At 52.2% G+C, this 25,542-nt stretch overlaps 6 protein-coding genes across 6 annotated transcripts; 4 read left to right on the top strand and 2 right to left on the bottom strand.

Moving 5' to 3' along the window:
- Positions 1–2,629: 2,629 nt before the first annotated feature.
- On the top strand, positions 2,630–4,044 carry GMORB2_0760 (2,4-dienoyl-CoA reductase or related NADH-dependent reductase, Old Yellow Enzyme (OYE) family; the record flags this gene model as incomplete). Its single annotated transcript, XM_035462744.1, has 2 exons — positions 2,630–2,914; positions 3,031–4,044. 2 exons carry the CDS (start codon positions 2,630–2,632, stop codon positions 4,042–4,044), a joined length of 1,299 nt encoding a protein of 432 aa, XP_035325674.1.
- A 1,210-nt stretch (positions 4,045–5,254) lies between these two features.
- Positions 5,255–7,018, top strand: GMORB2_0759 (PLCYc; the record flags this gene model as incomplete). The annotated part of the gene is made up of 1 exon (XM_035462743.1): positions 5,255–7,018. The coding sequence occupies one exon, from the start codon at positions 5,255–5,257 to the stop codon at positions 7,016–7,018; it is 1,764 nt and encodes a 587-aa protein (XP_035325673.1).
- Positions 7,019–13,214: 6,196 nt separating this feature from the next.
- On the top strand, positions 13,215–13,785 carry GMORB2_0758 (short coiled-coil protein; the record flags this gene model as incomplete). Its single annotated transcript, XM_035462742.1, has 2 exons — positions 13,215–13,561; positions 13,617–13,785. 2 exons carry the CDS (start codon positions 13,215–13,217, stop codon positions 13,783–13,785), a joined length of 516 nt encoding a protein of 171 aa, XP_035325672.1.
- A 1,528-nt stretch (positions 13,786–15,313) lies between these two features.
- Positions 15,314–20,149, bottom strand: GMORB2_0757 (trafficking protein particle complex subunit 10; the record flags this gene model as incomplete). The annotated part of the gene is made up of 3 exons (XM_035462741.1): positions 15,314–17,080; positions 17,139–20,035; positions 20,113–20,149. The coding sequence occupies 3 exons, from the start codon at positions 20,147–20,149 to the stop codon at positions 15,314–15,316; spliced, it is 4,701 nt and encodes a 1,566-aa protein (XP_035325671.1).
- Positions 20,150–22,545: 2,396 nt separating this feature from the next.
- Positions 22,546–23,709, top strand: GMORB2_0756 (methylthioribose-1-phosphate isomerase; the record flags this gene model as incomplete). Its single annotated transcript, XM_035462740.1, has 1 exon — positions 22,546–23,709. The coding sequence occupies one exon, from the start codon at positions 22,546–22,548 to the stop codon at positions 23,707–23,709; it is 1,164 nt and encodes a 387-aa protein (XP_035325670.1).
- A 113-nt stretch (positions 23,710–23,822) lies between these two features.
- Positions 23,823–25,146, bottom strand: GMORB2_0755 (acetylornithine deacetylase; the record flags this gene model as incomplete). Its single annotated transcript, XM_035462739.1, has 2 exons — positions 23,823–24,019; positions 24,084–25,146. 2 exons carry the CDS (start codon positions 25,144–25,146, stop codon positions 23,823–23,825), a joined length of 1,260 nt encoding a protein of 419 aa, XP_035325669.1.
- Positions 25,147–25,542: the final 396 nt, after the last annotated feature.

The following is a 25,542-nucleotide window of genomic DNA, read 5'->3' as shown; positions in this document are numbered from 1 at the left end:
CTCAGGAAAAGCAAGGGGGGAAATGTGACTGATGTGAGATATTATAGGATGGAAGTGTAAAATGGTAGAGGGATTATTGGTGCCGGTCAGCCGAGCGGTTGTCAAAATGAAGTTTTCTATTCAACAGTATTGCGACGTTGATGGTAACGTCAAGTAGAGAGGTGACGGGAGGAATGGGTGAGAAGCTTAGTAAGATAATATATACAGGTATATTAGATGCTCAGATATGGGAATGGGCCCAAACGACGGACATTTGGGGCATTAGAGGAATGAAGTGAATGTTGGATTGTATTCATTGTTTTTATCCTCTGGTTATGGATACAGAGGCGATTTGTTGACACCCGGTGATGCTAGTGCTCACACATGATTGGAATGGCTGGTACATGAGGTAATAATAATACTGTAATAGCCGTGTGAGAGGGTGTGATGCCATCCTGTCACCATCATCGACTACGACACAACATTGATCTTGATCTTTCGTAGGAATCGGAATGCACTGCTGCATGTAGGTAGTGGTACAGAGTAGTAATAGTAGAATAGAGATACTCGTACTCGTATTTTATTTACATGCATTTCAAGAACAACATAGCACGCCGCTGCTGATCGGTGATCTCTGATGCGTGTAAACATCTATGATGCGGGGCCTTGCAGCACTCTAAACCCCTACCGCACCGTAAATGCAAGCCCCCCCCCCCCCAGCACTCCCAGCATTATTACCATGTCAGCATCGTACGGGATCCTAGCATCATGTTCCGGTGACCTTGTTTGATTTGTCCATTTCTCCTATGAGTGTCTCGCCCATCCCGGCTGACGTGCATCTTATAAGTAACGCATTGTGTTTGTACTTGTCTTTGCGCTATGTAATAGGAACAAAATGATGATTCGATGTATTTATTGTTCTGTGACGGAGTAAGATGTCACGGAGTGGTTATTCTTATCGTCTATGTCCATACTGTGGCATTCAGGATCTTGACACATGTATAACAATGCTCCCTGCCCTCTAAATGCACTAGATAGGCAAGTGCACTCCTTCTTCCCCCTTCCCCCACCTTCCGCCTGCTGTGGTTAATGTCATCATTTCCATCAGCCTCTTCCATACTATTTCCTGATTTACAATCACTACTAACACCGATAATTCACTGATTAAGGACCGATCACTCGTATGCCCTGTAACCTGGACGCTGAGCCTTAGTACTAAACTAGACCATAGCCCATGGGACATCATCATCTTGCTCTTTTCCCCTTCCTCTTCCTCTTCTTCCTGGTTGATACCGCCATCATCGGAAAGCACACTGCGCAAACACCGAATCGCACATTTGCCGAATGGCAACCTTCCCGCACCACCCGCTGATCCACATGGCCGTCATCGGTCCTCCTGTATCTGTGTCTGTGACGCGCATTTACGGCGACGCCGGATGAGATACAATACGACAACCAGGACAGACTGCCCCTGCATAGTCAAGGACTGTGTGCTTGTTGACGGTAGTCAGCTATGGTAGCACCGTTCACCCGCAGTGGTAAAGTGCGTGAGGCTATTCATGATAATTGACATGGTTGATCGGCGAGGTCTTCTCACCTTGGTAATAATAACGCGTAGTGGCGTATGTGTGGGCCAGCATCTCGGGATTCCGTTAAGATCGTGGATTGTCGCATAGTATTGGCCAATATTCTGGTATCATTTGACTAAAAATAATGAGCGCTAAGTATATTGACACTTTGCAAAATGAGAAACGAAATAAGAGTACCCAGTTTGTGATATGGACAAGCGGGAAGTGGAAGAAGAAAGAAACATTAAAGACGAGCCTCAAGGCTATCAATAAGATTGCAACGTATCTCCATAAAAAGGGCATTAAAATAACGAGAAATAACCTGCTTGTGACGAAGATATGAATGTACTCCTACGTGGAATTCAGTGATAAAGACCTACAAGGTGAAAAGGGTACGATTATCAGCCATAGTTATCAATATATAAGTGTGCGTTGATGTGAGGAGCATCTCGTAGAGAAGGTCGGTGGGGCGTTATACGAGCATCATCTCGGTTTTCCCCTCGATCCGCAAAAACAAACTCAACCGTATTAATACCGATTATTACCACCCAGGTACACCAGTCGTCTCAAAGCACGTACTATTATTGATTACCCGGACAAAAGTCGCCGACACTCGTCTTCATCATCACCAAGGAAAAATACCATGATTTGTCAAGTTGCCACCTTGACGCATAATCTTTGTTTCCCGCTTAGAAATAGTCTCAGCCAACTGCCCCATATTACCCATGGTATTATCAAGGTTACATGCCCAGGAAAAAAACATGTAACTCGACCCGGTATTCGAAAAGAGAGGCATATTTCTCTTGTTGAAGAGGTCCGTCCTATTGCCCGCCCTGCTGTATGCGCGCGCTGGGTCAACAACATATTACATTATTAATGCTACAGGTGACCCCTCTACTCTATATTGACGCAATAATAATTGCTAGAGGTAATACGATTATGAGTACAAAGGCAAGCGGGTCCGCTCTGTTTTTCCTGTAGATATTTCAAGGGAAGAACCTAGTCCAGTATCGATTACATCACCAGACAAGAAGAAACCACTCTTCAAGAAATAACAATACACACGCACACACACACACACAATGGCTCCCGTCTTCCCTCCTTCTCGGACCGTCAAGACGAATAGCGTCACTCCCGCTCCAGCCAAAGGCGTCTCCTTCTTCACCCCGGCACAGGATCCCCCAGCCGGAACGGCCCTCAGCACCCAGGATGGCCAGCCCATCCCCAAACTCTTTACCCCGCTTAAAATCCGTGGCGTCGAGCTGCCCAACCGCATATGGGTGAGCCCCATGTGCCAGTACAGTGCCCATGAAGGCTTCCACACGCCTTGGCACCTCACTCACTACGGAGGCATCGCTCAGAGGGGGGTAAGTTTTTGACGCGTTCTTATAATAGCATGTTTCTCCCTTTATGACTTTGGGTTCTATAAGTAAGAAGAGAAGAGAAAAAGTCAGAGTGGATATGGCTAATACATGAACAACAGCCCGGTGTCATCATGGTGGAGGCTACCGCCGTCCAGGCTCGGGGACGGATCACCCCCGAAGACTCTGGCATCTGGCAAGATGCCCAGATCGAAGGCCACGCCGCTACCGTCGAGTTTGTGCACAGCCAAAACGGCGTGGCAGCGATCCAGCTTGCGCACTCGGGCCGCAAGGCTTCGACCACGGCTCCCTTCCTGCCGGCTGGCATCGCGGCCGCCGATGTGGGTGGCTGGGCTGACGACGTTGTGGCGCCCAGCGCCATCGCGTACGACGCTCAGAATCCCACTCCCCGTGCCATTTCGCTTGACGAGATTGCCGAGCTGCGGCGGGACTTTGTCTCTGCGGCCAAGCGCTCCCTGGCAGCCGGCTATGACGTGATCGAGCTGCACATGGCGCACGGCTACCTCCTGTCGACCTTCCTGTCGCCCGCCACCAACAAGCGCACGGACAAATACGGTGGAAGCTTTGAGAACCGCGTCCGCCTTGCCCTCGAGCTGGTCGAGGACGTTAGGGCTGCCATCCCCGAGAGCACGCCCCTGTGGGTGCGCATCAGCGGCACCGACTGGCTAGACAACAACCCTGAGTGGAAGGGTGAGAGCTGGACCGTTGAGCAGTCGGTCGAGCTAGCCAAGCTGTTTGCCGAGCGCGGCGTCGACGTCCTTGACGTGTCAAGTGGCGGTATCCACCCCATGCAAAAAGTCAACCCTGGCCCCGGGTACCAGGCCTTCCTGGCCAAGCACATCAAGAAGGCTGTCGGGGACAGGATTCTCATCAGCACCGTGGGCAGCATCAAGGATGGCCACCTAGCGCAGGAGCTCATCGCCGGTGGCAAGGATGCCGATGACGCGCCGCTGGACCTCATTGCCGCCGGACGCATGTTCCAGAAGAACCCGGGTCTGGTGTGGGCTTGGGCTGATGATCTGGGTGTTACCACCAGTTTGGCTCATCAGATTGGATGGGGATTCGGTGGCCGTCATGCCAAGGTCAAGGACTCCGCCAAGCAGAATCTCCCGTAGAAGGAAGACAATAGAACAATAGAGTACGCCTAGCACAATGGCAGATGAATATATATATATATATATATATATATATATATAGAGAGAGAGAGAGAGAAAGCTACTAGTAAAGGGTCACGCAATGGTTATATAGGTATGATGGCATGTACGTTCAATCATTGCGATCCTCCCCATTTTGAGAGAGAAGCACCGCACCCAAGATTGTCCGCTAGGATCTTTTCTCCATCCTCTGTCTCTCAGTATTCAATGGTCTTGGGAGCGACGGCTAACCGGCTCCTCGCACCGACAATAGAGAAACCTGGATGTTGGTTTTGCGTTGTTCAATATTTGAATGAAGAAGGAAAAGGAAAAGGAAAAAAAAAGGAAGAGGAAAATTTTGGGATAAATATATGACAGAAAGATATGGGGCGGGTGACTAAAGTGCATCTAATTGGTCAAAGTACTTTCTGGTTTTTCTCTGCGCCACAAGGCTCAGGCTGCTACGAGAGATCCTTGACTTCAGTAATTACTTACCCTACATATCACTTTGTATAGCACCCACGATTGTATGACTAAGCAGTCAGAGGCTGCTGCATTCAAGAAGGTTGGAGAAGAGCATTTGTTTCATTAGTTAGGCCACAGCATTCGTATGCATCTGAGTCTGCTACGAATTGTCCTGGCACATAGACAGTATCTTCCATAATGGACCTTGATAGCAATTCGTCGCTATGGTTCCAATTGATGGGTAAAATACGACAGCTCACGCTCGCGTGGCTAGCATCGTATAACTATCAGACTGAACACAGGCTTCTTTCATGCTTATGTTCCGCATCAACACCACTGCATGAATTGACTGTTAATGGCGACATGTCACATAACTTCTTTATGAGGACCAAAATAAACCAACTATTTCTGATGGATTCCCATTATATGCCAAAGACCTATCGACTTACGACTGCAGACAGAACTAATGGTGTAAGAGCTGAAAGACAGAACCCCGCCCCGTATCTGATGACGCAACCCTTTCTGATGCCCCGCGATTGAAATAGAGCTGAATTGGACCAAAATCCCGTCCCCTTCTTCCTCTGTCTCTGTCATTTTTCTCCCCGAAAAAAAACCAACTTTTTTTTTTGTATCGCCCATTGCTGTAACCCCCCCTTACAGCTCGGCTTACTACACTACATTTCACAATCATCGTATCCAGCCACAACAACCTGCACACTTCCCCGCCATGGCATCCGACCTGGCCTCCAAGGTCGCGGGGCTAAATCCGTTCGGGTCCAAGAACAAAGGAAAGGGTAAGGGAAAAATCGAAGAGGATGACCAAGGCGAGGGCATCGATGCACGCGGGGCTGGCAGCCGCGTGTACCACGGGGTATCGCGCAGGGAGATCCGTATCAGCCCCGCCCTCAAGTCGTACCTGGTTCAAAACAAGACACTCTCCGAGGACGAAGCGGATGCCGACAACGAGGGCAACACGACGGAGGGATTGCGCCGATTTGTCGAGCGACCCTACGTCAACATTCCCCGCTCAGCGACCGACTTCTCCCACAAGCTGCCCGACTACTTCATCAGCTCTAGCCACAACACATACCTGATGGCGCACCAGCTGTACGGGACTACGTGCGCAAGCGCGTACGAGGCGGCCATCAAGGCTGGCTCCCGCTGTGTCGAGATTGACGCCTGGGACAACAGCGACCACCCGGACGAGCCCAAGGTGACGCATGGGTACACGCTTGTGTCCAACATTCCCTTCCGCCTAGTGTGCGAGACGCTGCGCAATATCTACGACGAGGAACGTGAAGAAGCTGACAAGAAGGTTCACACGGACTGTCCCGCGCTGACGCCCATTATCATCTCTCTCGAGAACCACTGCGGTGCCAAAGGTCAGAAGCGCCTCGTCGAAATCATGCTCGAGGTTCTTGGCGACAGGCTGCTGGCCAAGCCCATGGTCATTGGCTCTAAGGAGCATATCCCTCTCGCCCAGCTGGGCCACAAGATTGTCGTCATTGTCGAGTTCCACATGGTCGGCGAAGCGTCAGACGACAGTGATTCTTCGGCATCAGATTCACCAGACTCTTCCGACGAGGAGGAGGACAGAACGGCCCGCAAGCAGTACAAGGACAAAAAGAATCAGGGCAAGGAAACGTCGTCTGTCATCATCCCCGAGCTCGCCGAGCTAGGTGTCTACGCCCAGTCGGTCAAGCCCCCAGACAATTCCTGGTTCGAAACCGGCACGCTGGCCAACGGACCGCACCACCCGCTCATTAACGTTTCCGAGACGGGACTGGCGGCTCATCTGCCTGCCAATGCTGTCAGTGTGGCCAAGCACAACGCCAACCACCTCATGCGTGTATACCCTAAGGGAACGCGCATCTCGTCGTCTAATCTAAAGCCCGTGCCATTCTGGAACGTGGGGGCTCAAATTTGCGCCCTCAACGGACAGAATTTCGGCACGAGTAACCAGATCAACGATGCGCTCTTCATCGGCACGGGAGGCTACGTCCTCAAGCCGGCGCCTCTGCGCGAGGGCGGGTCGGGCACGCTGTCCACAGGCCGCAAGGTGACGCTGCGTCTCCATCTCGCAGGCGCGAGTGACGTGCCCATTCCCAAGGGCGTCGATGCCGACGACCTTCGCCCTTACGCCTCGTGCACCCTCTTCCACGTCGACAACATGGGCCGCGACCCACCCAAGCGAAGGACGTCGCCCTACAAGCCGTCCAAGCTGGGCTTCCTGCACAAGGGAGGGTCGCCGCCATCCACAGACCCAGTGTGGGACGAGGTTCTCGAGTGGGAGTACGACTACAATGAGCTCACCTTTATCCGGATACTCATTAAGAATGATGTCTCCTGGGCTGGCAACTCCAATATGCTCACGCTTGCGGTGCGGCTGTCGTATGTTACACAGGGGTGGACGCTACTCAGGATGCTGGATCTCAAGGGGAACGACACAGCGTGTAGTATTCTAGCCAAGTTCGAATTTGTCGATGCTTAGATTAGGCTTGCCATTATGGAGACATCTTTTTGGTACATGAATCTCTTTGCTTCCTGTGTAGAGCCTCTTTTTCCATTCATGAGGAATGTGTGTGGGCATAGACAACTATTTATATACGGGTACACATTCCTTTGTTCTTGATGGAAATACTACACGTATGTACTATTACTTCATCATGACATACAGCTAGTGATATTTCCGCTTGGACAGCTCTTCCTTATTTCTGACGAGTAAACATTTTACAATGAATGGTTTGGGCCTGGGTGTTGATACCGAGACTTTGAGGACAATACGAAGGTTCTCAAGAACAGTCTCGAAAGTCAAAGACCTCTAGGACAGAAAAGAACAGGGTCATAGCAAGGGAGTTGTTGAATGATGCTTAATACAGTAGCTGAGCCTTTCGTGCTAGCCAAGCTAGTACACGCGATTTGGGAATCGGAAAGCCGCCCCCACGAATTCTCATGATGACATTGGGACATTCGCCATGCCACTTTGCAATCCACAGTGGGAAAGGGGGGCTAGGAGTATATGTTTCCATACTCCCTCGTCACATCTACATGCACGGGCCGTTATCTCGTCGAGTGTGGTCCATGGCAAGAAGGGGGGGGGGGGGGTGTAACAAGGGATGGATAGACATGGCCCTGCCCTTCAGAGCATCAATTTCGATTCCCTGAGTCCCTCTCTTTCCCCTAAAATAGAAACAAAGGAGGAAAACAGTGATACAGATGTTATTCGACACTCTGGTGAGTTTGTATATTCTGCTAAAAGTTCAAATGTATGACATGTATCTGGCTCTAGTGTTAAGATTCCCTGGGGTGGGTTGACATTCCAGGGGACATGGTGATCATACGTGTCGTGGGGCTTGTGGTCATAAAGGGCTTTGAGTAGAGATTACAGAGACATGAGGTATTATTAGCAGCAGATTATATCGATCAACATCGCAAGTAGGTAATACTAGCACTTGTAAACTAAAATATCAATGCTGAGGGAGAGGGGTTGGATGGGGCTTGTTCTCGTAGGAAGTAATACTCCATATAGAGTATAGTCTATTAATACGGATTGGAGTGTTCAACTGGTATGGAAAGACGTTGTCCCAGCAGGCACCCAATGTAGATCCACATAATAGGCGCTGCTTAGGATTGAAAGATGTGTCATGTGAGAAGCTATGAGAATACTATGTTCCAACTGGTAGAGATCTACGGTGTAGGGGCAATAATAGCACTCCTCATAACCAGAAGAATTGGACAGGAGCCCGGGAGGAACGCTGCATGTGCCAGCCAGTGACACGAGTGGCATGGGCAGTAATAATACCAATAACGAATATCGTTATCCGATCACGAGAGTCCCACGAGCGAGAGCCTAGTGGTCATGGGGACTGAAGTGTTACTCGGGGATATTAGATAGCGTGCTAAAGTGAGTGTATTAGAAGAAAAGCAGAAACTAGCGTCTACCTAGTGATAGTAGTTATGGTAGGATGATGGACAGAGACAGAAGGAGAAAAGAGAAAAGAAGGGCCCGAGTGAGATGGAAAAAGCAAACAGCGGTGGTCGGGGATCAGCCATGTGATGAATGCTGTGCCAACACAGAGGGCCACTAATATCTGCGGATCCAAGAGAACGGGGCTTTATCTGATGGATTGACAGGATTGTCTACTGCTTGTAGATAATATTACGGATTACTCGTGCTCGACAGGTGAGACGGAAAGCGGTGGACCTGGTTGGGTAGAATGCAAGGCGGTGTATAGTCGTTCTGCCGACAGACGCAGACTGCATTGCTCCTTCGAGCTGTTGTTCTATCGTTCCTTCCTTGTACTCCGTATGTTTAAGCCCTGATCCGCTCGGAACGTGTGCACATAACAGCATATGCAAGGACCGTGCACTCGCCAAGATCACGAGTTAACCTCGTTAGGAAGCAGTTTTATTATTTTATCTGCATCTAGTGGGTCAGGGCATGTGTCCAAACGTGATGCAGACTCTCGCAATGTATCCTTTCGCCGTGAACTAGAAGTAAGGTTACTAGGAAGATATCTTGTAAGCAGTACACTTGCTCTAATTTCACCTACACATATTCTACTACGTAAGTAATCTGTCGAGAGGAGGAGGGACCATTTGCTAAGCAGAACATAACATATGTAGCTTTGCCTACAGCCTAGCCGGCTTTTGTCGTCGCGAGGGCATCACTTCAGACGATATAATGGATAAAACCGAGCCCAGCGAAGCCGAAAATCCATTGAATCGACCGGCTAGAGGATGACTTGAGGGATATCCTTTTGGTCGAAGTCCTTTTTCCGGAATTATGGCAGCAGGTAGTCGTTATGTTCTTGTCTTTATTGTTGTGTCGCCGGACTCCACAGGCTTATTGTCGAGTCCGGCTTACCTAAGCTATATATGATTTCCTATAACACATTTAGTATAATGGTGATATATCATTTCCTCACCACACAGGTTATGTTCTAATACATGTTCTGAACGGATCAGGACCTTGGTATTATTACCTTGCTCCCTTTTACAGCATCACCATATTTTTATCCTTTTCCACTTCTTTCCCTCCTTTTCTCACTTTCTCTCTCTATAACCCACCCCGTCTTACGGCGTACATGACTCTACGAGCCGTTTTTTTCGGGCGCTTTCCTTTCTGAGGTCAGATGTCTACGATACGACCAAGTCAAAGAACCAACCAGTCTGAATGAGCAGACCAGCCTAGTCAGAGTAAGGAAAACTGAGCAGCAACAACAGCTTCACTCTGCCCCCTCCCCCCCACCGTTTACTCGCACGCATATTCCGACTATGAGTCTATGACTATCAGTATGGAAGGGGGAGGGGAAAGGATTGAGTGGGGATGAGTCATTGTGGACACTCCACGGAGTAATACCTGGTCTACGAAGTACCCACGCTTGGTTTGCCATGGATGCTGTTCGCACCTGTCCGGCTGTTCCAGACAGTGGGACCCCAGCAATGGCCATTGTACTCGTAGAATATTTGCTACGTGGAGAGGGTGTGTGAATGGGTAAATAGTACACGGCAGGAATATATCCATTTGCGAAAAGTTCTATGGTAATGCTACGGGCGTGACGAATGATCAATGACTGTTTGCACGCTTTTACTGGACGGTACAGTATCACCAAAGCCTTGCACATCTCGTATAGGCTGTAGGCTGTAGTATCATTTTAACATGCCCTCAGGGGGAACTATGGCCCATGACATCACAGCGCCCGGCTCCGCGTCACGGCATGTTTCGACTAAGCCTACTCTGGTCTTGGATAAAAAACGCCACACGGTCATTGTTGGACCCCAAAAAAAAAAAAGGGGGGGGGGGGGGGGGAAGAGAAGATGTCTCCCCGCCGCCTATGTAGAGCAGCTTATGGTTCGAGTCGTGACAATGATTCGAGAACAACAAAAAGAGAAAAAGGCGTTGTCGAATAAAAGAGGGGCTTTACGGGGCGTATTGCTACTATGTAGGCCGCATCTGACAGCCTGCGCTAAACTAGAAGTTGTATCGATTTTTCTCTCCTTCCTTGGTCCTCTTCTTCTTTCTGGGACGGCGTGTCGGGTATCTTTAGTGATGAGGCATACTACAAATATAGTACCGTAGCATTAATACCTACGGTACAAGTAATAGTTATAATAGTACTAGGACAGTATTATTTTACAGAGTATGGTTATGTGAATACCCCCGTAATACTTGTAAGGGGTAAAATGGCGCGTGGTAATGACATAGGCTACGGTCGGGGTAGACTAGGGTGGGGGGGAGGTTAGACGCACTCACACAGATAAAGAGAGAAAGGCAGAGAGAGAGTGTGTGTGTGTGTCAAGATAATAATAATGCTATCATGTACGGATGATATAAAGACCCATGGCCTCATTCTCACCGGTTCCTTTAGTGTGTGCCATTGATGGACAGTGGTGTGTCGATGAATGCACCAGATTGGGCACGACCCTGTCGTGTGTGGGTGGATGCGACGATGCGTGCGACAATACCGTCCCGACTCGGGATTTTTTCCTCTTTCAAGAGGACGTCAGTACGACTACAAGTACGAATACTATACATATCACTGTATGTCTACGATACTACCTAGTACTACGAGTAATATATCAGCAGTACATCGATGAGTAGTAATTGATAGTAATCATGTTCATCCATCGTACGAGAGTTGAAAATGTTGCTCCATTGGCGGCGATACCGCGACATAATGACGGTAATATTCTTCCTTCTTCCGGTTCCTATCCAAATAGGAGTTATTAGTAACAGAGAGCAACAGAGGTATCATCTTAAGTAATTATATATTACTACATGTATGTGTACGTCGTCCAACTGAACCAAAAGGATATACATTACGCGTAGCAACCGGCACTCATGAGAAGGTATCCGGTACATATGGCGTCACAACCTGCCGCCTCCCCCCCCCCCCCCCCCCCCCCCCCCCGCCGATCCCTCCCGGCTGCCAATCCAACCTGCGCTCGGTTCTCTCTTGGCCATTCGGTCCTCTTGGCGTCTAGGGAGGAGAGGTCTTTGTCTTTCTCTTATTCCTCTTCTTCTCTTTGGACGAGAACTTGGTTGGCCATGGGGGTGGAGAGTAGGGCGGCGAGGATTAGTATTGTCCTCCTCCCCCTCTCTACCTCCCCTTTTCCCTTCGTCTACCCCCCTTCTCTCAACAGCTGGTACATGTATGCATGTGTCTGTACGGTAACATAGGTATTCATACTTCGTAGCTTGTACGGAATAGCCCCCATACGGTAAACCAACTGGCCAACTACGGATACTGGTAGCAGCCAATAGTCCACATGACCGTGGCCCCGTTGTAAGGACAATCCTCATTTCCCAAAACGCACGTCACTGTTGAGAGAGTTAGGATAGGGCAGGGCGAGCCGACCAACCCCCCACCCGATGGGCTAGTGGGGCTTTTTTTTCTTATGGCCAGTGGAACCCGCTTGTTGTGTTATTGTGTAGCTAACAGCTTCTACGAGTATTCTAATTCTACATGTAGTAATAGTATTTACTTTCAGCAGTATTCACTTTCCCCTTTGCCTTGTACGTACATGTGTCACCATGTCCAGAGTTGTGGACAGTATTGTTAGACATTGAAGAATTCGTCACGTTGAAAGTAATACCATATAAGACGGCACCGTCACGATGACGATAATGCACTGGTTTTTTTTCCCTTACCCAGACAGCTGGACGGGAGCTACAAACCTACGAATTCTGACTCAGAGATAATATAATACGCATATAAAACTACACGTCAATAAACAGCGTCATGTTATCTTCAACACAGCTAAATAATCCCATTTTATCTAGTAGTAGCAATGGTAGAACGATGCTCTGTACTGTAGCGATCAAGTAAGTCAATGTACCTCTCGTCATATCCAACCACTGAACTTTTTTGTCGTACCAGACTACAGATTACAGTCTACCAATAGCACTCACCCCCCCCCCCCCCCCCCCCCCCCCCCCCCCCCCCCCCCCCCCCTCCCCCCCCAAAGGTAACTCACTCCGCTCTCCTTGCTCCTTCCTCCACTCCACACTCCTTCTTTACTACATGCACGACACTACTCTTTACCCTCACACACCTCCCCCTTTACTTTTTCCTTTTCTTTCTCTTAACAACTTGCCCAACACCATTACCCACGACAACCATCTAGTCTGCCTTCCCAATATTCTCCTCCTCTTCTTTCTTCATTCCTCTCACGGTTCTTCTTCTCCCCCTTCTTTCTGGCCCTCTCGCTTTACTCTACGACAGTCTCCATTGCGCCACGTGCCTCACCCGACGTCCCCCCTCACGAACTGTCAACATCCTCCGCCCCTCCACCCTAGTCAACAACACACGACCCTTGTGTGTGTTTGTGCTTCTTCACCGACGCCACTCCCAAGCATTGTACGACTTCGGAGCCATCCCACCAACACCTCAATCCGCGAAATACACGTGCGCCGGACCTCCCTCCTTCTCTTCGATCTCCACTCGTCCCTCGTTTTTCTCCGCTACCACCTCGCTTCGAACTCTTCAGCAATCTGGCCTTGTAGTGACAACTTTTCAACTTGGTGCCGTTGTTGCTTAGTGGAAACAAAGACTCAGCTTTTGCATTCTTCGCTTTCCCTTGCATCTTCCTTTTTCTACGACTCAGCTGGTCTGAAGGGAAACCCTCCGTTGTTTCTCTCTCCGAACTGCTCCACATTGCATCAACACGGCACATACACAACAATGGCCGAAACCCAAGATGCTACCGTGAGCCCTGCTCCCGCCACTTTGGAGCCTCAGCCTACCCCTGTCCAGCCCACGCCTGCTCCCGTTCTCGAGAGGTCGAACTCGTCCCTGTCCACCGCAGCCACCTCGGAGGCCAACGAGGTCGTCATCCACCAGCCCATTCCCCAGAGGCCGCGTCTACCCAGTCGCAAGAGCAGTGGCCCGCTCGTCGTCCCCCGCGACAGTTCCGCCGTCGGCCCCATTGAACCCCATTTCGGTCCCGATGATGTCAGGGCCATGAGCCCCAGGAGGACGAGTGAAGATATCGACAAGATGGGCAAGGAGGCACGCAAGGAGCTCAGGAAGTGAGTCTTCTCTTTTCCCTCTACCCCTCAGCTCCTATATGCTAATACGTTCTAGACATGCCCAAGCTCTGCAAGAGTCACTCTTGACCATCTTCAACCGCATCGAGGCCGTTCGCGAGGAGCACGACAAGCTCGACAGCAACAACAAGTTCCTGCAAAAGTACATTGGTGACCTCATGAGCACCAGCAAGATTACTGCCCCACCCAGCAAGGGCAAGAAATAAGCTAAGGCGACTCGTGCTTCACACTTGAAAAGGGCGACACGACAATGCCCATCGGTTTCCAACCTCGGATCCAGCGCCATAATAATCCAACAAAAAGTAATGCAACAAAATCTCGGCGTTTAACGAAACCTCTATGCCAACAGGACGAATAGAACGGCAAAAACAAGAAAAAATAATACCGGAAAGAAAGCATCAACACTTGTCGTGTTCAATATTTTTACAAAACAAACGACTTGGCACAGTCGGGGGATTCTCTTCCTTCTTTACCCTTCTTCTACCGACTAGATAATGTCTTCCAACTCCCTCGTACTGTGGTCTCTAAACCAACATTTGATACCCGCGCTACAACGGCGCTTTCTCAAAACGACACCTTCCTCGCCTTGCTTTTTTGTTTGGCCGGCTTCTTCTTTCTGCCCTCGTTCAGTCGGCACCTCTTTTTCTTGGATCGTCGGAACACAAACTGTATACTACTCTTCTCAACGAGAAATGAATGTTGAGCATTGGGAAGCCTATGCTTATGAAACCGCGGCATATAGTGGTGGAAAGCGCATGCAGCAACTTAGCGTCTTTGCGCGTTTTATTTCCAGAGGAAGAGGATTTCTTGACTTCATTATATCGGTCTTTCTTCTACAAAGCTCTCTTTTTCGCCCGTCGTCTTCTACACGATATTATGAGCATAATCATGGCGTTGCTTTCTAACCCTCCTACCCCCTCTTATGAAGGATGTAAAGAGATGGGTGTCGTCTGTCTTCCCTTTCTCTTCCCTTTTGAATATTGTCTCTTTATCTTTGCATTAAGTTTTCCTTTTTTTTTCATGTGCTTCGGTGTGGTATACATTAGATGATTCAACACTTAAAAGAGCTAAAGTCACGAATTAGAAAAAAAAATATTAAAATTTCTCAGGTGCTAAACGAATTCCTTTTTTTTTTTTTTTTTTTAAAAAAAAAAAAAACCGCGACATGATCTCAAACAACCATCTCAGCTGGCGTTGCATAACGAATGTCCAAATCTATTTGATAAAAGTGGAACATGACATGTCCCCCCCCGCTGCCAGGCATGCGTGCGTGTGTGTGTGTGCTGAAACCCTCGTCATGGTGTTGCAGTTGCGCCGCCAGCTAGCTGTACGGGTTTTAACATGTATTATGCGTGCGTCAACTTTCGGTACAGAGTAATATCACGGCGTACGTAGTGCCCTGTGCAGGAATTAGGATGCATCAGGCATGTATTGTACATGAGCGTGGGCGTCGACGCATATGCACGCTGTCAGGCGACGGGGGTTGATTTTTTTCTCTTTCCCTTTCTCCTGCAGGGATAAGACACGATGACGCTATATTACACCAAGAGTAACTGCGGATAAATAATATTGATCAAGGAGGGAGGGGGAGGGGGGGAAACCATATACGGATAAGAGAGAGAATGCGGGAAGAAGAATGGAGATTTTCGGTCTCTTGGTTGTTTTTTTTGTGTTTTTTTTTTCAAAGAAAAAAAAGAAGAGGAGAAACGGAGAAAAGACTAGTGATAGTAATACTCATGCTACGATCCTCTCCCCCTTGTTCATCCTTTCCCCCGACAGAACAAGAGGCTGACCACCTGGTCCACTAGCATCAAGACTAACAGTAACATGATGACGTCCACCGACGACGTGGATTGTTTCCCCCAGGTTTCTAAAGTCCAGTTCGAAGGACTGAGCGTGGCTGTCGAGCGGCTCGCCGTCTGGACCGATCTCGCGAATCTCCACGCCGGGATAGGCGAGATGGCCCTCCCGCTGGGCGATGAGGGTGAGTGGAATGTCGGCCTCTGTCTCTGCCGTCGACGACGAAGAGGACGACGGGTCATTGGCGGCGGTCCCTGGGATGACAAAGTGCCCCTTTCGTCGGCCGCCGAGTAGCCACGCCTCCGGTGGTGCCGCGACTTCGTAGCTGAATTCCTTGTCTTGGGAGGGCCCCGTTGCGCTGGTGTCCCACCGGCGTGTCCAGCGGAGATGGACCGTCGCCGGGACCACCTGACCGATTGTCACGATTGCCGTGGGCGGCGGCGGCACCTGCTTGGCAGCCTGGCCAGAGGTCAGGTTCAGTCGCATGTCAGCCGTGTGCACGACCGAGATGGACTGCACCTCCACTGGGATCATGATGGACGCCTTCTCCATGACACCCCCGGACGGGAGGGACACGCGTCGGTGCGACGACAGCCACTCCTCGAAGAAGGCCGACACCGTCGCGCCAATGTCCTGCTTCGTGCCCGGCACCTTGCCTAGCCCCCCAAAGTGCTCCCTCCATTTGATGCCCAACAGGAACCCCATGGGTATCTCGCCCAGTAATGCCGCCCTTTCCAGAGATGGCCCGTCCATGGCGGCCCTGACGTGTCCGATGATGACCGCCTCGATAGCCCGCTGCAGCGGTGCCAGGGATGTCTGCTCCAGCGCCTTGGAGATCGTCAGGCGTATCACCTCTTCAACCTCCGAGTCTACCTGCGAATAGTACAGTTTGAGGTACATTGTTTTTTCGGCCTTCTTGGCCGGCCCGTCGGGCTTGGACGGATCACCTGTCTTTGTCCGCTTGATCTTGTATAAGAATGTCGCAGGCTGCTTGGCAAACACAATCACGGTGCCCGACGGTGCCCGTCCGGACGTCGACTCGAATAGCTTCGTGCCCTGCAGCTCTGATCCGAATAGTCGTAGTGGGCTTCTGGTCGCCGTGGTCACGCTGAATCGCGAGAAGAGGGACTCGTGTTTGAACACGTCTTGCACGTTGACGTTGAGCGCCAGCGCCACGGACACAGGCTGCGACTTGGCAAAGTGGAATGTCGAGTCCGAGTCAGGGTCGGAGTCTGTCTTGTACGTCGCCTCGAGCTTGGCCGCCACCACGCCCACGTCGTTCTCGACAGTAAATGGAAAACGCACAGTCACTGTCTTGCCCGCACCTACGGGGTTGAGGTGGAACACGCCAGACTCAGGCGGCTTAGCGAAGCCACCCTCCGAGCCAACCAGCTTGGCCTCTGTCATCAGGAGTCGGAGTCCACCGGTCGCAGGCTTCACGCGAATCTCGCACTTGGATAACGAGTTCCACCCGGGACGCACAATTAGGTCGAGACAGTTGCTCTTGTCGAGCGATGTGTGCTTAGATGCCACCAGTTCAACGTCGAATGCACCAGCGCGTTGGTAGAGTCTGACGTAGGGCTTCCTGAATACGTAGTTGGGAGCCGTCTCCTTCTGCAGGATGTTGCGGTCGTAGTGCAGTACCAGGTTGCCCGACACGATGCTGAGGTGATCAACCTTGTAATCTCCAGGAATAACGGACTGCATTTCAATGTTAGAAGAGATGCCCGTGAGCCGTTGTGATTGTCCGCACACGTACCTTGCACTCCAACTTGATCGTGTTGTGGCCTCTGCTCAGCACCGCACCAGCACCGGCCTTGAACAGCAGTTCCTTAAACGGCCCGTTGGCGTTGGTACACGACACCCGCAGCGCTGCCGAGTCTATTTTCAGATCCCCTGGAAGCAGCGACCTCAGTGATACAGCCAGCTCACAGCTATCCCGCGAATCGTGATAGACTGGCGGACCGGTCAGCTCGACATCGGTAGCAAAGTTGAGTAGCGGCATCTGAGCTTCTACAGGTGTGGACGCCGCGAGGTCCGTGATGCTCCCCACGACCTCCGATATGGCCGACATGTCTATGAGGTCAACAACATTGGCTGCCTTGACCCTGGTGCTGGTGGATGACGCCACCCGACGCCACCGTTCTTCCTCTGCCGCACATGCCTTGGTGAGCAGCTTGAGCGCGACGCGCACGTACTCCTTTGACTTGATCTCCTGCAGGCAGCGCGTATACATGACCAGCATGGACAGCTCCAGCCAGCTCCAGCCACTGTCACCGAAGAAGGGCGTCGTCTGGCAGAAGAAGGAGGTCGCGGCGCGGTACTCTTTTAGATAGAACTTCAGCACTGCCAAGTCCGACATGTCGGCATGGACTGAGTAATCGTGGCCTGAGACGATAAAGTGCCGCAGAGACTTGTCAGTCAGGATCTCATATAGTCGGTAGAAATCATCTGGGTTGTCCACTGCTGTTCGCAGCAGTTTACTGTTGATTCCAACCGTCGACGGCTTCTTTGCTTCATCATCAGCAGTCGTGGAAACGTTCTCCTCATCGTCGTTGTCGTCGTCGAGGCTGACTTCCTGCATCTTCGGCACATTCACCTCGCCAATAAGCGGTGCATGGTCCCATCCATTGCTCCAGCCGCGCTTCTTTCCCAAGCCGTTGAGAATGCTCCGTGAGAGAAGGTACAGGTCAGCCCGTTTGGCTGCCAGTTCCTCCAGTCCAGCTCTAAGGTGGTGGGTGTTGTGGGCGTCCGCGTCAGAAAGAGTGGCGGAGCGCCCAGCAAATACATTTGGACTCGGCGGTGGCCTCTGCGTGGGACGTACATTCAGCGAAGAGGTGCGCGAGGGGTGCATCATGGTCTTGGGCTCGGGAATGGATGCCTTCGGCTCCTCCTCGCCCACGGGCGGCAGGGTTGAGGGCGGGATGGGCACGGCCTTGGTCGATGTTTGCGCAAGTATCTGTTGCGCTACGGAGAAGGCAAACGACGCCACCGTGTTGTCGATGACTTCGGCTTTGCTCGCCCCCAGACGTTCTGCCAGGCTGCTTTCGTCGCTAACGGTGGCTTCCAGGGCCGTGATGATGTCTTGCCGCAGGAGCGACGACACCGCGGGGATGAACTCGAGCGTCCTGCGGCATATCTCGGCCAGCCTGGACAGATTCTCCGACTCGGTCGTCTTCTTCTGTGGCGGAGGTGCCTGCGGGGCCACACCGTGCAGTATCGAGGCCTGCTGCTCCTTGAGCTTAGCGAGGAGCTCTTCCCTCGTCGACTGCGCATTGCCCAGACGCAGGAGCAGGGCAATCTGCCGCGAAAAGATGTAGCAGCGGAAGTCGAAGACGGACACGTTGTTGGCGAGAATCAAGTCGCGGTACGGCTTCTTGGTCGAGCTGATGGGTATCTCGTCGAACTGCTCCTTTGCCGTATCCTTGGGCTGCTGCAGATCAACGACGGCTTCCTCGTCATTACCATCATCCTCCTGAGCTTCGGAGATGATGTTCTCGATGCTTTTCCTGACAGCCTCTGTGTATCCCAGAAGGACGCCTCCGTTGTGAGCCGGCGAGCTGGCCTCTGCCTGCTCCTTCACCACCGAGTCCAGGCCGACGCTCAGCTCGTCGTAGCCAACAAGGGCATCCTCAACGAGCCCGACGTTCTCGAAGCCCTGTGCCAGCCCCTCCTTGAGGATGAAAAAGGTACAAAAGTTCCAGCCGGGGAGCGTCCTCTGCGAGTCCTTTTCCTTGATGTCCTCTTCGTACTGTGTAACCCTCTTGTCGAAGGAGGTGAGAATCAGGCTCTTGAACTTGGCAATCAGCTCAGCCCAGGCATGCTCGGCATCCTGCTCCGTCTCCGAGTAGCCCGTTGGGACGGCAGGGACCACACGCGGCAGATGGTCGTAGGGGACGTCGTTGATGCCGATGCGGATCTGGGTGATGCGATCGACGGCGCTCTTGCTGGAGCCGTTGAAGTCGGAGCGGAACTTGTCCAGGAGAGGTGTCGACCCTGTGCGCCACCTCGAGGTCGTCTTGGTCTCGGCCGTACCGCTCTCCAACTTGGCGCTGGCGCTCCTGGGCTGCGTGGCGGCGGCAGTGTTGGGGATGACGACGTGGACAATGACCCACTCGTAGGCGTCATGCCTCTCCTGGTTGCTCCCCCTCTTGGAGCCGCTCGACGGCGGCGTGTTGTTCTTGATCCACTCGCGCACCTCGGATCGGACCGAGTTCTTGTACGAGTCGTTGTCGTCGCATCGCACCAGAAGCGCCTTGAGATAGGGCGTGCGCCGCAGGCCGGGGATCTGGTGGCGTCGCCTGCCGCCGCTGCTGGCACCCCCAAACGCCGTCGGCCCCGCGGCCTGCGACGAGCTCTCTGCAGTCTCGGACGATGGTGCCCTACCACCAACGCTCTGCGTCTGGAACCCATCATCGCGCGCCGTACTATTAGAACGCCGTGTTATGGATGACGTGGGCGTCAACGTCGACGAGGAAGTGGGCTGCTGCTGCTGCTGCTCGTCTCCCGCCCCTCCGCGCACCAGGTCCACGTGTAGGGTTTCGATCGAGCGTAGGGGACCTGAATGCGACTTCCAGTGCAGGTCATGAAGGGGCAGTCGCGGGATCAGGCCGGGAGCGAGAAGCTTGTAGACATCGTGAGGATCATGGTACTCGACTGCGACAGTTTGTGTCAGTGGCAGTGTCAATGAATGGCTGATAGGGGAAGTAGGAAGGGAGGAAGGGGGGCCATACCAGTCACCTTGGACGATGAGGCGTTCTGCTGTTCCATGGCAAGCAGAGGCAGCTCGAGGATCTCCTTGACATTGCCCGGCCTGCGAGAATTGAGGGGCGTGTTGTGTATGCCGAGTGTTACTCTGTATTATTCGGTTGGCGATGTGTAGCTTGGTGGTGTTGCTCGTGGTGTAGCTGGTTGAATGCCCCAAGGCTGCACTTGTCTGGACAATAGGCGGGGCGGTGCGTGTTTGGGGTCGTTGGACGCTGTAGAGCCACTGTATTCATCCACTATAAATGCACACCGTTGGCCACCGCCGCTGTAATAATACTCGTAGCTCTCCCCTTTTATCTATTACTCGTGCCTGTATCAAAGAAACCATCCATGGAACAGATTGTTATAACTGCAACCTTTAACAGACTGCGACGATATGAAGGTGTGCCATTTCTAATAATACATGCATCTGCTGTTAAAACGCTTCTGGGAAAACACCGCCGGGAAAACATATATGAGTACATGTATGCAAACCCCGTGGCCCAAATATTATACCACTAATATAATACCACCTAATGATGTTATATAGAATACGTACATGCAATACCATTGTCAACTAATACTCTTCCTGGCCGACAAACATCTGAAGCAGGCGGGGATCACCTAATGAATGAGGGTTCTCCTTCATCGTGGTCTTAACCAAGTCCCGTGCTGTTACTCTTTTACTGACAACCCTTGACAGCATGCGCTGCGTGAGCTGCATCGCCAATATGTCTGCTCCTCGTCTCGCCCAACTTGACGACCCCACTGCGGATTATCTCGAGCCATCCGTCCTTCGGTCGGGTGAAGGCGCAGCCATTCGTTAGTTTTCCATGCCAGTCCTCGAGATCGCTGGCCTGCAGCCCAGCTCCAGGGAGAGGGGTACGCTCCTCAGCATGCATGGCATGACGACGCCCAGGGACCAAAACGTCTGCAGGTTCCGACTTCACTCCGGAATATATTACAAACTCGGGAGCAAAGTACCATGGAGCCTCACCTGGTGACATGTCTTGCCCCATGCGAATGGCGAAGCCGAAGCCAATGAGCTTGGCGCCCATGTCTCGATTGTAGAAGAACATTTCTGAGTTTTATGTTGTGCAGAGCCCGCATTTCTTCGATATATAGCAGCGCCGAAGCCACGTCGTCGAGGACCCTCCGGGCATCGTCGTAGGGGACATCCTTGAGTTCTGTTGATGAATGGCTGCACATTGCTTGTCGGGTCGTAGTAGGCTTGGCACGGATATCCCACGAAACATCCGTGTATGTCTGCGGTATAAGAAAACAATCCGCTCCGCTGACACCGAACTCATCGTATGTCCCTGTGTCTGCGCACAAGGTCGAACGAATTTCGGGATAAAGCAAGACTCGGAATTGGTGCGGTCGAAAATCGACATTCTACACCCCCATGATCTGTGCGATGTGCCCAGAAGTGTGGGAGGAATCAGAGAGGTATTGGATGGGAAGTCCCCCTCGTCATCCGATTCCTCCATGTTGGCAACGGCGTTAGATGATCGGAGGTTGGCCATAGAAGCAGTACAAGTATATTAGTCAAGGTCAGGGAATCTGGGCTTGTTTCTGAGAGGAACGATGTTCCAGTGAGGTCTCCTTTGCCAATACCTTGTGTATTTAGAACCCAGTCAAGTGGTCTGATGAGTAGGAAACTACAGTCGCGGATATGGCTTTCCCAACTCAGGAAGGTCCGATAATCACACACTCGACACATACACATGTCTGGTAGGTAAGTAATACTACTCGATGACACCAGGGTGCTCTTCCCGAAATCTGGTACAAGGCGGACTTTTTCGTACACAGTATGGTTTGCAGTGCTGAATAAATCAATCATATTGCATTGCATGCCTGGGATCTTGGATAGCAGGATGGAGTTAGTAACCGGCTGTATCCCAACCACATACCAGCAAGGTCATCGAGGTATCACGACTTGAAAGGTCGAGTTCCAAGGAACATCTTGAGTGACGGTTACAACAGGCGCAAACCGTGGGAGCCACTAGCATCGCTAATCTCGAACATACGAGGGTGTAGCTCCGAGGAAGAAAATGGTAACAGCGGTGGCCTTTTCTTCCTGTTTCAGCTGGGTGTCCATCCTCTATTTCTTGGTTCAGGAAAAATCTTCTATCTTTAAGGATGAAGATTGTGTGTAATGATGTTATCACTGGTGGCGATGATGATGGTGGCAAGTCTAAAATCTTGGAGAAATCTTGGGCAATGTTGAAAGCGGTGAGGTGAGAGCGGAATTGTGTGGTGCAATATGGTGGGGGTTGGAGGGGCAGAATAGATGATGGAGGGGCAACATCCCACTACCCCATGGCCTCACGCCTCAACTATTAGTAGGCTGCATCAAGCCTTTCGCATCAACTTCATCTCCCTCTCACCAGAAGAAGGAAACACACTTCCGGCCCAAGATGTCTACGCTGCAAGCCGTCAAGTACACCCGAGGCAAGCTGGAAGTTCTCGACCAACTGCGCCTCCCCCACGAATTTCACTACGATGCCATCTCCAACCGCACCGAAGCCTTTGACAGCATCGCATCCATGAGGGTGCGCGGCGCCCCCGCCATTGCCATCGTAGCCAGCCTCGGACTGGCCGTCGAGCTCCACACCGCGGGCGTCCCTGCCGACTCGGTCGAGGACACAGTGTCGCACATTAACTCGGCGCTCGACTACCTCAAGACCAGCCGCCCCACAGCCGTGGACCTTACCAACGCCATCAACCAGCTCAAGGAGCGCATTAGGGAGCCGGGGAATAAGGACAAGGCGGCCGTCATCACAGCATTCATCGAGGAGGCCGAGGCCATCTTTGCCAAGGACCTACAGACAAACATCTCCATCGGCACCTCCGGCGTCGAGTGGCTGCGGGCCAAGGCCGGCGCGTCCAAGGAGACACCCGTCTCTGTCCTGACGCACTGCAACACAGGATCCCTCGCCACTTCGGGCCACGGCACAGCCCTGGGTATCATCCGGTCCCTACACGAGAATGGTATCCTCCGTCACGCCTACTGCACCGAGACCCGCCCCTACAACCAGGGCAGCCGCCTGACGGCCTTTGAGCTCGTCTTTGAGGGTATCCCCAGCACGCTCATCACCGACTCCATGGCCGCCGCTCTCTTCCGCACAAAGAAGACTGAGGCCAACATTGTCGCCGTCATCGTCGGCGCTGACCGTGTCGTCCGAAATGGCGACACCGCCAACAAGATTGGCACCTACCAGCTCGCCGTCCTCGCCCGCCACCATGGTATCAAGTTCCTCGTCGCCGCCCCGACCACCAGCATAGACCTCGAGACCACCACGGGCGACGGCATTAGGATCGAGGAGCGCAAGAAGGAGGAGCTCACGCAGATTACGGGTGCCGTCATCCGCACTGATGGCTCCGTAGATGAGAACTCCAAGGTCAGGATCGCCACGGCCGACCAACGCGTCGACGTCTGGAACCCAGCTTTTGACGTCACCCCGGCCGACCTCATCGATGCTGTCATCACCGAGAAGGGCGCCGTCGAGAAGGACTCCGATGGTAAATTCGACTTTAGCCACATTATGTCTGAGCGTTGGGCAAAGGTTATCGGCAAGTGAGAAAACAGGAGAAAGGGGGAGCGTTGAATCTTCAAAAGATTACGCACAAGCTATAGATGATACCACTATTACGCATGTTATATATTTCATTCGTACATGCATTCGTTCTTCTCTCATGCTGTATAGTTGCCTAGGGCATTAAGAACAAGCTTCTGGTAATCCACAACAGCCGTCTCAAGATCACCAACGGTAATGTTCTCATTGGCAGCGTGGGCCACGAGAATGGTCCCCGGGCCGTAAAGGTACCTGGTGTGTTCACCCTCAAGATGGGGAATGTCCGTGCCATAGTTGACAACGATGCTATCGAACCCTATTTTCAACCCATGTCAGCTATCAGCGCTTTCAATCAAGAGAGCGTAGGGGGGTGAGCTAACCATCAACATCACAGTTCGTCTCAACAAGCCCATATCCCTGAGGACAGTCCAGCGTAAATGCCTCATCGTCGACCTCGTCGAGCACAGCCTGCAGCCTCTTCCGCACGACCTCACCGCCAGTCGCCTGCGGACCGAGGGCGACGCGACCCATGATCCCCGCCGTGGCCCTGGCAGGAATGACGTTGTTGGCCACCCCGCCGTCCAGACGACCGATATTGATGGTAGTGTTGCCGAACTGCTCTGAGCTGCCCAGGTCGGTATCGAGGACCTTGACGAGCGCGCGCATAATCAGCTCGTTGGCCGACTTGGCCAGCCAGGGGTACCCGCTGTGGCCGGCCGTGCCGCGCGCCTCAATATGGCACACGAGTCCACCCTTGTGCCCGCACGCAAGCTTGCTCTCCGTCGGCTCGCCAAAGATGACCGCATCAAACTCCGGGCGGCGATCGAACGAGTCGAGCGAGTCATTGAACCACCGCATCCCATCGCCCGAGACCTCCTCGCCCACAACGAAGAGAACCATGACATCCTGGGGATTGATCTCATCCTTCTCGAGAAGCTCGTCCACCGCCACAATCATGGCCGCGACGCTGGCCTTGGCATCAACGCTGCCGCGTCCGTAGATCCTCGTGTCGCGCGTGACTTCTCCCTCGTCAATACTGTACGCGATGAACGGCGGCACCGTATCAATGTGGCTCGTCAGGAGTACTTTCGGGTCCGGCGTCCCGTCATTATCGTCCGGCCATGCCATGACGTTCATCCGCTGCGCGCCGGGGGGGGTGCCCTCCCTTGGGGGGACGAATTGGACCGTCGACGTCCACCCCTTGGAGCTCAGATACTCTGATAGCCATGAGCCAACATCGTACTCCCGCCCAGAGATGGACTCAATCTCCACCAGCGACCTGTGGAGGTCCAGCAGCTCCGATCGGAATGACGGCGGTGAGGACGATGAGGAGTCACTCGGACCATGCTGCTGCAGCTGCCCTTTGCCAAGACGCGTCTGCTCTTCGGCGCAAACAGCTTGGCAGGCACATAGCAGCGAATACCACACTGATGGCGGCCGCATTTTGAATCCGGCTCAACGTGTAGTGAATAGATTACGTAGCCTTTTTTTAAGGGAAAGGGGGGAGGGGGCAAAGCTCGGGGTTGGTTGGAGTTAGAGAACCGAACCAAAAGCTCCAACTCAAGCGCAGGGGCCCATTTTCAGGCGCCAGAGTTCAATGACCAGCTAGTTGGTTACGTACAACCCCGAAATATGGGTAATCGACGCGGGACGCGAAGTTGGGTACGACCCGTAAAACATAACAGCATCACACACATTCCCTAATTGCCCCTCTTGTGGTATTAAAAGTGTACCCAGATCTCACAGAGTAGAGTTGCAGACTTACAAAGATATAAGTGCTCAAGAGAAGCCCCAACAAATTTGGTCAGTTAGTATCATTTTTTTTGAGTCCTCTTTTTC

This window comes from Geosmithia morbida, assembly GCF_012550715.1.
Source record: "Geosmithia morbida isolate 1262 chromosome Unknown scaffold_0, whole genome shotgun sequence".
NCBI classification, from domain to species: domain Eukaryota; kingdom Fungi; phylum Ascomycota; class Sordariomycetes; order Hypocreales; family Bionectriaceae; genus Geosmithia; species Geosmithia morbida.
Note: the sequence above shows the minus strand (reverse complement) of the source record. Positions and strands in the feature narration are given on the sequence as shown.